Raw genomic sequence first — 15,610 nt, 5'->3', positions numbered from 1 at the left:
GTACAGTTGGAAGAAAGAAGAAGGCCCACTCCTCCACCATGTCTGCTTTCAGCTTTGATGAAGGTTTTTATTTTAACCTGAAACGCATAAGAAAACTGGATTATTTTTAACTACTGTATGTGCATGTTGTGTATCTATTATATCCTCTGCTATGGAACGCTAAAATTTAATACCAACTTTTTTTTTCTTGGTGCTGTAGAATATCCTATTTGGTCTTTTTGTAGCTATTTTACCTGGCTGCCAGGTCAGTGAATACTGTGTGCACCATAACCAGACCATAGATTGTCTATTCTGAAAGGCTTTCTTGGGATCTCTACATAAATTGTTGCAGCGGTGAGCTGACCTAGTTATTTTTCTATTTTTTGTCATTTTTTTTTTCAGAAAATGATTGATTCACTATATTTTGACACTTTTTAATGTTTAGTGGAACAATTAATATGTAATTGCTGATTGTTAGCACCTGTATAAATACTGGTTACTACTGATTTATTGTTATGCCTGACAATGGACTGAAAAGGTTGCTTGACTCAATGAAAGGTTTGCTTTTGATGTGCTTCCGCATACTCTATGTTTCTTTTATGGGATGGTCACATGGAATTTTTCAGCTTGGTTTTTTGGCATAGATTCCACACCTAAATCCACATTAACCCCTTTACCCCCAAGGGTGGTTTGCACGTTAATGACCGGGCCAATTTGACTTTTTTGGCTGGAATTGAGATCGGACACCATGTCGCGTTTGGAAAGCCCCTGATGTGCCTAAACAGTGGAAACCCCCCACAAATGACACCATTTTGGAAACTAGACCCACCCAAGGAACTTATCTAGATGTGTGGTGAGAACTTTGAACCCCCAAGGGCTTCACAGAAGTTTATAACGTACAGCCGTAAAATAAAATAGTCATATTTTTTCCACAAACATGATCTTTTAGTCCCCAATTTTTTTATTTTCCTAAGGGTAACAGGAGAAATTGGACCCCAAAAGTTGTTGTCCAATTTGTCTTGAGTACGCTGATGTTTCATATGTGGGAGAAAGCTACTGTATGAGCATATGTTGGGGTTTGGAAGGGAAGTAGTGACGTTTTGGAATGCAGACTTTGATGGAATGGTCTGCGGGTGTCATGTTGCCTTTGGAGAGCCCCTGATGTGCCTAAACTGTTAAAACTCCCAACAAGTGACCGCATTTTGGAAACTAAACCCCCCAAGGAACTTATCTAGATGTGTGGTGAGCACTTTGAACCCCCAAGTGCTTCACAGAAGTTTATAACGTAGAGCCATAAACATTTTTAAAAAAAATTTTCCGCAAAATTGATATTTTTGCCCCCAATATTTTATTTTCACAAGGGTAACAGGAGAAATTGGACCCCAAAAGTTGTTGTGCAATTTGTTCTGAGTAGGCTGATACCCCATATGTGGGGGTAAACCGCTGTTTTGGCGCATGGCAGAACTTGGAAGGGAAGGAGCACCGTTTGACTTTTTCAACGCAGAATTGGCTGGAATTGAGATCAGACACCATGTTGCATTTGGAGAGCCTCTGATGTGCCTAAACAGTGGAAATCCCCCAATTCTAACTCCAACCCTAACCCCAACACACCCCTAACCCTAGTCTCGGTCCTAACCCTAGCCCTAATGGGAAAATGGAAATAAATACATTTTTTTAATTGTATTATTTTTCCCTAACTAAGGGTGATAAAGGGGGGTTTGATTTACTATTTATAGCGGGTTTTTATGTTTGACAGCTCTCACACGCTAAAAGATGCTTTTTATTGTAAAAATAGTTTTTGCATCACCACATATTGAAAGCTATAATTTTTCCGAATTTTGACCCAAAGAGTCATGTGAGGTCTTATTTTTTGCCGACGAGTTTACGTTTTTATTGGTACCATTTTCGGGCATGTGACATTTTTTGATCGCTTTTTATTCTGATTTTTGGAATGCAGAATGAACAAAAACCAGCATTTCATGAAATTCTTTTGGGCGGGGGGGTGTTTACACCGTTCCGCCTGTGGTAAAATTGATAAAGTAATTTTATTCTTTGGGTCAGTACAATTACAGTGATACCTCATCTATATCTTTTTTTATGTTTTGGCGCTTTTATACAATAAAAACAATTTTATATAAAAAATAATCATTTTTGCATCGCTTTATTCTGCGAGCTATAACTTTTCTATTTTTTTGCTGATGATGCTGTATGGCAGCTCATTTTTTGCTGGACAAGATGACGTTTTTAGCGGTACCATGGTTATTTATATCTGTCTTTTTGATTGCACGTTATTGCACTTTTTGTTCGGCGGTATGATGATAAAGCATTGTTTTTTGCTTTTTTGTTTTTTTAAGGGGTTCCCTAAAGGGGTTAACTAGTGGAATAGTTTATAGGGTGGGTTGTAACGGACGTGGTGATACTAAATATGTGTACTTTTATTGTTTTTTTATTTACAATAAAAAATAATTTATTAGAGAATTTTTTTTTTTTATTTATTTGGGGATTTTTTATAAATTATTTGTACTCGTGTTTTTTTTTAACTTTATTTTATTGTCCCGGGGGGACATCACTGTCTAGTGTCAGATCGCTGATCTGAAACTTTGCACAGTGCTGTGTCAGATCAGCGATCTGACAGGCACTGCACAGGCTTTCCAAGTGCCTGCTCTCTGCATAATAAACAATGCATTGAAAAACAGTGGTTTTTAGTTGTGGATTTTTCGTCCAGAAAAATCCACGTCAAAGAACTCTGTGTGAACATAGTACATAAGTGCATAAGTAGAGACAGTGTATGGCTGATGTAATGCTTCAAGTTAATCTGTCACAAAAAAGTGATGCCTGTGTAAGGTCTCAAGTAGACATAATTGAATTTATCTGCTGAGAATCTACTCCGAGTTGATTTCCATGAAATCTGCAAGTCTCTGTGGGTTTAAACAATTTTCCATTTAATTTGCGTAGATAACAAAAAAAAGTCCCGCACCATTTCACTCATTTGAGGTCAGGCGTAGACTCGTGGGTGTCCCCATCATGCCCTGCTGGTATCAAATCACATGAGTAGAGTTGCGCGACTTTGGTCGGATCGGGTTTCATGAAACAAAATTTGTTTCAGATGAAACTGGTCCGACTAGGGCAAAAAAAGTCAGAGTTTCGTCCAAAACCCGACCCCAATGCAAGTCAATGGGAAATAAAAGTCGGCATTGAGCGGATGACATTCATCCACTCAATGCCGGCTTTTATTCCCCCTTGACTTGCATTGGGGTCGGGTTTCAGACGAAACTCCGACTTTTTTCGCCCTAGTCGTACCAGTTTAATCTGAAACAAATTTCGTTTCATGAAACCCGATCCGACCAAAGTCGCTCAACTCTACACATGAGCTTTCACTGCTAATATGAGGTGACTATCTCAGACACTAGAAAAGATGATGCAGTGAAAGCTGTGGCCATTATGGGATTTTACAGCCTAGGAATAGGAAGTCAGGCCATACAGCTCACATTTGCAGATCGGAATAGAAAGGTTTAAATAAAAGAGGGATATAGTACATTAATGATGAAGAACATGGAAGTGGTAGTCTTAGTCAATGGATAATAAATAGATTCAAATGATAGGGAGGTACAAGTTATGCAGAGTCTGTGTGACTGTGAATTGATTTATGTGTAATATACTGCAGTACAGAACTTAACTCAGAAATCCAGGAAAATCACTGAGAAAGTGAAACTGAAGTGTAAGAACGAAAGGCTTCTTACCCTGCTGAAGCTGGAAGTTCACTTTTTCAAGAATCTCATATACAGCTTCCAAATAGCCTGGTTTGGCACAGTCCCTGTGTCACGATCCAATTTTTGGATGTGTGGCAGATCTGCATTCTCATATATAAACTTTTTTTCTTTCAGGCCATCGGGTGTTAACGTCATTTTTTTTCCCCCCGGTGGCCGCTGGTGTAATTACATTGCATTGCTAGGTGAGTTTTGCTGATGCAGATGGTGACCACTCCCACCTTCCTTTAAATGGTCACCTTGTGCATCAGCTGACAGTTGGTTATAACAGGTCCTTTGGAAACCAACTGTGCTGAAGACAGGAGGTTGCTGTGCAGTGGTGCTTCAGCTGAATGCTGTGATCTGGTGCCTTAGTTTGCTGTGCATTGAAGCAGAGAAAGCTAAGTGTTGTTTGTCTTACCTTGTCTGTTATATTTTCCCTTGGTGTTGTATTAGTGCAACACTGGGACCAATGTCCGCACTTACCAATTCCCTACTGAAGGATAGGTGCAGGGCAAGTGAGGGCTAAGGTATCCTGTTCGGCAACGGTTTGAAAGAAACCGTATAGGGATGTCAGGATAGGCCAGGGCACAGCCTCAGGAGAGTGCAGGAGGTGTATATTTCCCCATTCCCTATTGCAGGGCCCACTGTTGTAATTGTGTCCCCGTTGTTCTCTTGTTTATTGTTTAGTGACCGACCGGTTGCTGGGTCGTGTCACACAGGGCCAGTCACTTCGTGACACCCTGTTTTGGCACCAAAATCTGTTGCAGCTGTTTAGTTCTGACCCAAAGTAAAACTATTGAATCACCAGTGAGGCCAAATTGTGGGACTAGGCCCTCTTAATAACAACCACTCAGAGAAGAGAATGTACACTGGTCGTGAGCATGAACAATTCTGTTTATTGCCCTGTAAGCAGTTTTCTTACATTGTTTAAAGACAGAAGTAACACTACATGCAAGGTTCCTGTAACGGGGTCTACCCAGGCTGGGGTACCTCTTTCAGTACCACCCCGTGTTTTCGGAGGTCCGCTCTGCATTGGCTGGAGTCTGAATGAATGACGCTGGCTGGAATTCCTTGGTTACATGGGAGCATATAAAAGATCACTGCTTCTCCACGTACAGTGGGGAAAAAAAGTATTTAGTCAGTCAGCAATAGTGCAAGTTCCACCACTTAAAAAGATGAGAGGCGTCTGTAATTTACATCATAGGTAGACCTCAACTATGGGAGACAAACTGAGAAAAAAAAATCCAGAAAATCACATTGTCTGTTTTTTTTCATTTTATTTGCATATTATGGTGGAAAATAAGTATTTGGTCAGAAACAAGCAATCAAGATTTCTGGCTCTCACAGACCTGTAACTTCTTCTTTAAGAGTCTCCTCTTTCCTCCACTCATTACCTGTAGTAATGGCACCTGTTTAAACTTGTTATCAGTATAAAAAGACACCTGTGCACACCCTCAAACAGTCTGACTCCAAACTCCACTATGGTGAAGACCAAAGAGCTGTCAAAGGACACCAGAAACAAAATTGTAGCCCTGCACCAGGCTGGGAAGACTGAATCTGCAATAGTCAACCAGCTTGGAATGAAGAAGTCAACTGTGGGAGCAATAATTAGAAAATGGAAGACATACAAGACCACTGATAATCTCCCTCGATCTGGTGCTCCACGCAAAATCCCACCCCGTGGGGTCAGAATGATCACAAGAACGGTGAGCAAAAATCCCAGAACCACGCGGGGGGACCTAGTGAATGAACTGCAGAGAGCTGGGACCAATGTAACAAGGCCTACCATAAGTAACACACTACGCCACCATGGACTCAGATCCTGCAGTGCCAGACGTGTCCCACTGCTTAAGCCTGTACATGTCCGGGCCCGTCTGAAGTTTGCTAGAGAGCATTTGGATGATCCAGAGGAGTTTTGGGAGAATGTCCTATGGTCTGATGAAACCAAACTGGAACTGTTTGGTAGAAACACAACTTGTCGTGTTTGGAGGAAAAAGAATACTGAGTTGCATCCATCAAACACCATACCTACTGTAAAGCATGGTGGTGGAAACATCATGCTTTGGGGCTGTTTCTCTGCAAAGGGGCCAGGACGACTGATCCGGGTACATGAAAGAATGAATGGGGCCATGTATCATGAGATTTTGAGTGCAAACCTCCTTCCATCAGCAAGGGCATTGAAGATGAAACGTGGCTGGGTCTTTCAACATGACAATGATCCAAAGCACACCGCCAGGGCAACGAAGGAGTGGCTTCGTAAGAAGCATTTCAAGGTCCTGGAGTGGCCTAGCCAGTCTCCAGATCTCAACCCTATAGAAAACCTTTGGAGGGAGTTGAAAGTCCGTGTTGCCAAGCGAAAAGCCAAAAACATCATTGCTCTAGAGGAGATCTGCATGGAGGAATGGGCCAACATACCAACAACAGTGTGTGGCAACCTTGTGAAGACTTACAGAAAACGTTTGACCTCTGTCATTGCCAACAAAGGATATATCACAAAGTATTGAGATGAAATTTTGTTTCTGACCAAATACTTATTTTCCACCATAATATGCAAATAAAATGAAAAAAAAACCAGACAATGTGATTTTCTGGATTTTTTTTTCTCAGTTTGTCTCCCATAGTTGAGGTCTACCTATGATGTAAATTACAGACGCCTATCATCTTTTTAAGTGGTGGAACTTGCACTATTGCTGACTGACTAAATACTTTTTTTCCCCACTGTATTTCCAGTCTGACAACACTTTACTCACAGGACACAGAATATATCACACAGATACAGAGGGCAGGCCAATAGAAAAGCGGCAGGCCAGACATGCATTACAAAAGCCGCAGGTGGCCGGAGCCTGCCGATGTTTACTGTGGGAATTTCAAAGGTGGGGGGGAGGGCGGACAAAAGGAGAATATCGTGTACCCTCTGCCCAGGGGTGCAGCCTGTGGGCTGATGCATTAGGGACATGCATCTCACATAGAACCTATTATACATACATATAACTGCACAACATATTCTGGGTGCTGAGTGGTTCTGTAACACGTAACAGTTCCCTTTGAAAGTTCCACCAACTGCCCTTTCTCAGAAGTATTTCATAATAAGTTTTCATTATCATCCATTTCCTAGTATTCTACCCATAACGCACAGGTTGTCAGAACTTTACATATGAAATAAGAAAATATTATATCGAATATGACACCTTGAAAAATCTTAAACATAATATGAGACTAGTTAATATTAAACAAAACACAGAACTGAGAAAAATATGAACCCTTTTCTATCATAACTTTTAATAGTCCAGTGCAAGTCAAACAGATACAATGGTCTGTCGCAGGTGATAGCATTTTGGACATGTACCTACCTGGCTTTTCCTGTCATGTCTTTTATGGGAAGGGTAGGGTGTTATTTTTGAAAAAAATCTGTACAGAATAATGAGCCCCATATATTATTCCATACAGAATAATGAGCCCCATATATTGCTCCATACAGTATTATGGGCACCACATAGTACTCCATATAGAATAATGAGCCCCATATATTGCTCCATACAGTATTATGGGCACCACATAGTGCTCCATACAGAATAATGAGCCCCATATATTGCTCCATACAGTATAATTAGCCCCATGTAATGCTCCACACAGTATAATGAGATCCATTTATTGCTCCATGCAGAATAATGGCTCCCATATAATGCTCCATACAGTATATGTTGGGCACCATATAATGCTCCAGGATATGATGGGCTCCATATATTACTCCAAACAGAATAGGCCCCATATAATGCTCCATACAGAATATGATGGGCACCATATAATGCTCCAGTATATGATGGGCCCCATATCACTGCACCAAAACTACCACATGACCCGGTGCTCCCATAAATTTTGTACCTTCAGAAATGCTCCCTCCATCTTCAGATTCCACCTTACTAAGCAGATGAACTGCACCTTCGACTCCTCGCCCCCTTACACAGTCATGTGTCAAATACATGCATTTGGCCTCTCCTAATAGAAGCTAATTGAGAGAAGCCATATGAGACTGTACATGACCACAAGTATACAAATTGTATATATGTGTTCATGTGAACACTCGATTGCCCCGGGAAAACCGCGGGATCATAACACACTGCATGCTGTCAGGATTCGGTAATCTGCAGTCACATTGAGTGACTGTATACTTTTGTCAGAAGCCAACCTTTTTAACACTATTTGTGAAGATGTCCTGCTGAAATCTTATTCTAAAGCTGCATCTATATTACTATTCTGTGTGCTACACAATACAGCTAGTAGCCCATATGTCATCCATGTTGTGAGTGGAACATTGAGAAAGTAAGGCCCTGTAAAGGGAATCTATCACCAGGCCATTACTACCCCATCTGAGAGCACCATAATGTAGAGTCAGAGGCGCTGATTCCAGCAATGTGTCACTTACTGGGCTGCTTGCTGACATTTTTATAAAATCACGGTTATATCTGCTGCAAATCTACTAGTTCTCTGAATGTTGAGCTCTGTATAACGCCACCCACACCACTGAATGGCAGCTTTCTGTGTTCTTTTGTGGGGCGTGGTTCTTCATATTAAGGAGGACGATTACTTAGTAGAAGGTTTTCCAGTCCTCTTGTGATAAACTCCTGTTGATAAAACAGTGATTTTAACTACAGCAAGCACCCCAGTAAGTGATACATCGCTGGTATAAGGGTCTCTGTTGTCAGACTAGGTGCCAAAAACCTGATGACAGATTCCCTTTCAAACAACTCTTATTTTCCATTCCACTGACATGATGTCAGACAGAGAGAATGCAGATGTGGCGCCTCTGAGGGTTCAGTCGCCACAGAGGTACTGCATCTCCTCCCGAGGTGTGGTGCCTCACTACCCAGGTAAGATGGGGACACCTGACCAGACTTCAGCACCTGCACCCAGCATGGAAACCTTAGACAGCAGGGCACCCTCTATGACCCCTGCTTGGTTCATAAAGGGTGCTGGGAGGTGGGTGGAGCTTAGGTTGCAGTAGAGAAGGGGAAAACTGATAGGATGTCATGATCAGTTCCCTAGAGGGGGAGAGAGTGAGAGGACGTTTATGCAGCAGCCTCCTGTGAGCTGGAGCTGCTGGGAAGAAAGGGAACAGAAGGATCAGTTCTTCAGAGGGATAGAAAGGAAAGGGCGGAACGTGTGGAGGAAGAGCTGGGGACTGAGGGCTAGAGCAGAGCCCTTCCCTAAGTTTAAGTGCCAAAGGCCGGGCGCCGTTATCTGAGGCTGTGTGTGATACTAATGATCCTACAGCAGAAACCGGAGGAATAGAAGTTGTGACAACTTTATTCCCACCTAAGACTCGACGACACAGTAGCAACGTGTGTGATCCGAAACATGATTGCAATGAGTCCCTGAAGTAGGCTACAGCTGCCTGTCATATGAGTGAAGTTCTAAGTAACAGACAGAAGAGGAACTTGAGTGTAATTCATAACTGCAAGTACTTCAGATTAGCGCAGAAAGGAGACGTTCAGTAAAGGCACATATGGAAGGGAATTCTGGAAGGGTATACTCCATCTGCCTGGGAGTTGGCTGAGTCCCTCACCTGGAGGACGCGGCACTGAAGCGGGCACCTGTGTATGACAGAAACGTGAGTAAAGCTTTGGAACTGCATTCATCTGTGTCATTGCCTTCTTCCTGCGCCAACCCCTTCAGCACTGCTACATTCCCTGCCTGCACACTACACCATCTACCTCAACATCTACAAATGCCCTGGGACTACAGCTTTGCCTATGGAGAGCTATTACACCTCTGCTGCATCACACCATCTGTCCCAGAGGATCTGCACTGCAGCGCTGGTCACCTCTGACCAGATACTACAGGTGACGTCACAAACTTATCTACACATAAACTTTAATCCTCTTATTTTACATGGACACTCAGGGCCACGGACTGGGTCATTGCCACCGCGATACATCACCTTTAAGACACCGGCCCGGTACTGAGTAAAACCCCACAGCCCTGGGGGTGATCCACAGACTCAGCTTTTGTACACTAGACTAGGTATGCCTCATCTAGATTGTGTCTCTCAGATTGGTTAAAACTTCTGAGAAAATGTAGTATGCCTCATGTTCAGCTTACATCATTTAGTAAAAATGACATAGAGCCAAAAGGCACTGAGAAATCATTTGACGAAAAGTAGAGCATGGGTGAGACCTTACTTTGCATGTACAGTTCTTAAAAAAATTACTTAATATAAGGGAAGTTCGAAGCCTGTTTTATTGTCCAAATACAGTCATTCCCATAACCTTTAAATACTAACTAATACCAACACCCTACTTAAGACCTGATTCAGAGATCTGTTTTTCACATATGTGTTCTGTACCTGTGTTTTTTTTTTTTAAAGAAATAGAGATATGCCGAATATGATCCTGGTCATGAATCCAATAATCAAAATTGCGTATTCAAGTCTATGAGTCTATGAAAAATGCCTTAGTTGCATCCTAGTGTTGTCCATCTTTCACTAACTGATGAAGGTTTCTTAACTTCTACTAGTTTCATTTTTTTTTGTGTATAGGAAAAACGTTTGTAACACTGATGGGATAAATGGACACCGACCAAATACTATTGAAAATCTGATCCAGAACACTGATGAAAATCAGGCAGTTTTTTTACATCTGCAAAAAAAAAAGAAAAAACTTCTGAACAAGACCTAAATCACATTGATATTTTAAGAATATGGAATCATAACATCAGCAAAGCCAAATTTGCAGTTCATTACATAACATTTCAGAAGTAATGCTCCCTAAGTACTTGGAGAGAATAGAGAGGCAAAGAGGAGTCAATATTAGAAGAACATTCCGACAGACCTGTACAATGACATTTCAAATAAATCTGGAAGATCAGCCTTTGTCTTACAAAAGGTGTTCTTTCTTAGACCTAGCCTGGGGAGCTGCGATTAACTTGTGTACATCAACAAATTTTACCTCATTTCAAGCTGTTTGACACTGGAATTCTGGTGGAAACTGCTCGTGAATCAGTCCCCTTGTCTCTTTTTAGATTCTGCTATGCATTTAATGTATGGAAATATGCCTGCAATGGGTGAGCAATAAAATTATGCTTATTTATTAGGCATAGTTATAAGAAGGGAGCATGTAAGTGTTACACAGAATCTGGATAACAAAGGTTCAGACACTTCATGTACACTGTCCAAGTGTATGGTACCTTTGTATGGCACTAAACACTTCCCTAGAAGCAAGGTTTTTACTTTAGTAATGTAGCATAAAATATAGCACTAAATTGGAGGCATACAGAGACATACTGTAAGTCACTAACATTATGATGTGATAATGTATTTACTATATATATTTTCTTTGCTGGCTTATATAGTGCAATTGATTCCACAGTGCTTTACAGACAACATCTTCACTGGGAAAGTGATGACGATGAGAGACACAATTTAAATTCTTTTAGGCTCACAATCTAAATTCTCTATAAATATGTGTTTGGAATGTGAGAGGAAACCCACGCAAACTGCAGATTTTGTCTTTGGTTGCATTTGAACCCAGGACCTCAGTGCTGCAAGGCCAACATGCTGTCATTGTGTATACACACATATTGTCACAGTTCCACCCCTCAGTATGTCTGGGATATACAATTATTGACAGCTCAGCCTTCCAATCTGGTAGAGGGGTGTGCTGAACTGTCAGTGTGTTGATTGGCAACTCGCCTATCCAATCTGAGACTGGGAGGCAGTTGCTGTCTCCAAATGTTCATTATCCCAGGTGATTGCCATGCTACCTAACTGAGCTGTTTCTCCCAGACCTCTGCCAGACGTACATTCAGCTAAGTGTGGTTTGTTTCCTTTGTGCCTGAGTTCTGTATGTTAATCTTTTGTTGCCTAACCTTGGACCTCGTTTTGACTATCCGTCTGTTTAACCCCTTCTGCTCTGATCCCCTATCCTTCTGATATGCTATATATATATACTGTATATATATGATATTTTATTTATTTGTGTGTATAGAATGTTATTTCTTATATACATATATATTTATAAAAAATACAGACCAAAGAAATTAAAAATATGCCGTCATTGTTTCTTGCAGGTGTGATTTCATGTGCAACTAATGTATCTGGTTTTAGAAACAAACATACAGAATTTGATATTTATTTTTGAATGTGTTTTAAAAAAAGAATATATTTATGTTCAGTACTCAACTTTTATTTTTGATTTTCAGGATTGGCTTTCAGACATATAGGCTTTGCTGTGATACTGCAAAGGAATACTTGACATTTCCAACATGTTTTTAAGAAAACGACTCCGCTGCTCCTCATGGCTGAAACTGAACCCCACACGCTCAGTGGTCCATGGCATCATGTCGGGATTTGTGACCGCGGCATTCCTCTTCTTTATATTATTGGCTGTAAACAATTATAACTGGTTTCCGAAGAGATTTGCTAACACAAATATCTTTCCAACCGGCCGCCTGATTAACCTTAATTTCTTGAAAAGTCTAAGAAATTATTCAGGTTTGGAAGAGAACCCTGAAATGTTGTCAAGATTAAAACAAACTGGAGAACCAGGCAATATGTATCCTGACATATACCACTTCAAGTACAGCATTAATGAACCCAATAAATGCCTGGAGAACAGACCTTTTATTATTCTTCTTATTGCAGTACAAGCATGGCAGAGAGAAGCGCGTCAAGCAATCAGGCAGACATGGGGAAAAGAAGACATTGTTCCTGGTGTTCTAACACTGAGGTTATTCTTGTTAGGGAAAGAAACTGCACTCACTAATGATGCAGAGCAAGCTCTTCTAAATGAAAGTCAAACTTATCATGACATTATACAGCAGGATTTTATGGACACCTACAACAACTTGACTCTAAAAACTTTGATGGGATTGAAATGGGTAGCAACATATTGTCCACAAATTCCATATGTGATGAAGACAGACAGTGACATGTTTGTTAATACAGAATATTTAATAAATAAACTGCTAAGACCGGACCAACTACCTCGAAAAAGTTACTTCACCGGATATTTAATGAGAAACTTTATACCCAATCGTAATACTGAGAGTAAATGGTACATGTCCCTGGAATTGTACCCAGGTGAACACTATCCTTTGTTTTGCTCAGGAACTGGCTATGTGTTTTCAGGAGACTTGGCAGAAAAGATTTTGGAGGCATCTGCAAGTATCAAACTGCTTCACTTAGAAGATGTATTTGTTGGAGTCTGCCTACACAAACTGGGGATTTTGCCTGTACCACCTCCTAAAGATTCTGATTTTAACCACTGGAAAGTTTTATTTTCTCCCTGTCTTTACAACCAGATAGTCACTTCTCACCAATTTGAGCCCAGTGAACTGATCACATACTGGGAGAGTTTACAAAAAAGTAAACATACATGTGTCTAATTAACATGGCAAATTCCATTTATGTGCTGATTTGTACCAAATTTACTGTTGTGTTTGTAATTTTTGTGCGTAGTGAGGTTTACAATGGTACAACTACAGGTACTTGTATATTTTGTGTGTCATGACGTTTACAAGGATGTAAATACAGGTACTTTTTAAATATAATGTTTTTCAATTGACTATGATTAATATACAAACTAATTGGATTGGGGGAGATATTGCTTCCTCTTCCTGCTAGTACTATTATATTACTAAATCAAATGAATCATTTACTAAATTAAAATGACAATATCATTGATATATGTTTTATTGTGATCAAGTTTTGCCCATGTTGTTAGATTGTTGATTGATCTTAGTCTTACAGTAACCAAAGACATCATCTGAAGCCTATTATATTCATAAAATATGTGTATTGAAAATGTATAACAACTTAAAATGCTTGTCTTTCAACAAAAAATTTACCCATAGGCTCTTTTATATTTTTTAAAAAAATAAGCTGAGCTTTACTTACCTCGTCTGGGTCCAGTGCTGTGTCTATAATGTACATGGCATGATTGCACAAACTGCTGAGACACAGCATTGGAGACACAGTGCTGGGATCCAGGGAAGATAAGTAAGGCTACTGTTATTGTTAATGGAAGTGAAAATGAAGGCAAATGTTTTTTGAAAGGTGACACATTTTAAAAGGAGTCTGTCAGCTTAAAATGACTACTGAAAGCAAGCAGAATTGTCCAAACAGTTCATTATACCATCCTGCCTATCTACTTGTTCTCCATGTATGTCTGCCCTTCTCTGGCTCTTGTAAACCCTGAGCTGTCAATCAAGGAAAAGAGCTTGGTTTCAACAGTCACTTTGTGCTGACAGACTCCCTTTAATATCCAGAAATGTTAAACTTACTTGGTCAGCTTTGATACCAAGATCTCCCCATTTATTTTTGTAGTGCTAGTTAGCATAACCCAAAAACATTGTCTCATTATTAATTTTACAAAAATTAGGCCAAAATGAAAAAAATAAGTACTCCCTTATTGCTTTCATATGAACTAAAAGGATAAGTAGCAGTCAGGTGCTGTTAATCAAATACCCTTGATTAATTGTTGTTAGAGAAAAACATAAAGCGCAAATAGGTTTTTATCCAGCCTATGCAGAGTAGGTAGAATATGGTATGCACACCTGTTGGAGTTGTGTGTTGGAGCCACTAATAGCGTGAGGATAACAGTGGCTGCAGCATCCACAAGAATTCAGCATATTATATTACAGACGTGGATTTGATCCACACTGCTGAAATGGTGAAGACAAGGTCCAAGGACCAACTGTAGATAAAAGTGGTTTGTTGTCAACTCTTTTCAAAGTCAAGCCAATTTCTTCTTTAGGACAACCATAAAAGAAGGACATTATTTGATTAATTGTTAAGTTTTTCTATTTTCCAGCTTTACAGCAGGTCTGTGATAATACAGGGTGGGCCATTTATATGGATACACCTAAATAAAATGGGAATGGGTGGTGATATCAACTTCCTGTTTGGGGCACATTAGTATATGGGAGGGGGAAACTTTTCAAGATGGGTGGTGACCATGGCGGCCATTTTAAAGTTGGCCATTTTGGATCCAACTTTGTTTTCCAATGGGAAGAGGGTCAAGTGACGCATCAAACTTATTGAGAATTTCACAAGAAAAACAATGGTGTGCTTGGCTTTAACATAACTTTATTCTTTCATGAGTTATTTACAAGTTTATGACCACTTATTAAATGTGTTCAGCGTGCTGTCCATTGTGTTGGATTGGCAATGCAACCCTCTTCTCCCACTCTTGACACACTGAGCAACACCGCAGAAAAAATGCTAGTCTAAGGGTGTCAGATTCCTTGAAGGAATGCTCGGACCTGACACCTATAATGTGGTGGTGCACCATCTTGCTGGAAAATCTCAGGGAACGTTCCATCTTCAGTGCATAAAGAGGGCAACACATCATCATGTAGCAATTTCAGATATCCAGTGTCATTGAGGTTTCCATTGATGAAGAATGGCCCCACTATCTTTGTACCCCATATACCACACCATACCATCAATTATGTGTGTTGAATGGCCACCAAGGTCTCCCAATCTGACCCCCTTAGAATTTTATCTTTGGGGTCATCTGAAGGCAATTGTCTATGCTGTGAAGATACGAGATGTGCAGCATCTGAAACAATGGATACTGGAAGCCTGTGCTAGCATTTCTTCTGTGGTGTTGCTATCACTGTGTCAAGAGTGGGAGAAGAGGGCTGCATTGACAATCCAACACAATGGGCAGCACTTTGAACACATTTTATAAGTGGTCATAAACTTGTAAATAACTCATGAAAGAATAAAGTTACGTTAAAACCAAGCACACCATTCTTTTTCTTGTGAAATTTTCAATAAGTTTGATGTGTCACATGACCCTCTTCCAATTGAAAAAAATAAAGTTGGATCCAAAATGGCCGACTTCAAAATGGCCACTATGGTCACCACCTATGTTGAAAAG

At 40.3% G+C, this 15,610-nt stretch overlaps 1 protein-coding gene across 2 annotated transcripts in view; it reads left to right on the top strand.

Annotated features, from left to right (window-relative positions):
* LOC141096350 (beta-1,3-galactosyltransferase 2-like) overlaps positions 1-13,701 on the top strand; it is a 179,171-nt gene extending 165,470 nt beyond the window's left edge. The window contains exon 2 of one of the 2 annotated variants that reach the window (XM_073582900.1): positions 11,925-13,701. In XM_073582900.1, coding sequence (XP_073439001.1) covers positions 11,988-13,109 — 1,122 coding nt within the window. In that variant the 5' untranslated portion in view covers positions 11,925-11,987 and the 3' untranslated portion in view covers positions 13,110-13,701. The remainder of the gene's footprint in view (positions 1-11,924) is intronic. The other variant, XM_073582898.1, reaches the window with a different exon arrangement.
* The last annotated feature ends 1,909 nt before the right edge of the window (positions 13,702-15,610 follow it).

This window comes from Dendrobates tinctorius, unplaced genomic scaffold (genome assembly GCF_039654945.1).
Source record: "Dendrobates tinctorius isolate UK_male_01 unplaced genomic scaffold, ASM3965494v1 ptg000074l, whole genome shotgun sequence".
Taxonomy (NCBI): Eukaryota; Metazoa; Chordata; class Amphibia; order Anura; family Dendrobatidae; genus Dendrobates; species Dendrobates tinctorius.
Note: the sequence above shows the minus strand (reverse complement) of the source record. Positions and strands in the feature narration are given on the sequence as shown.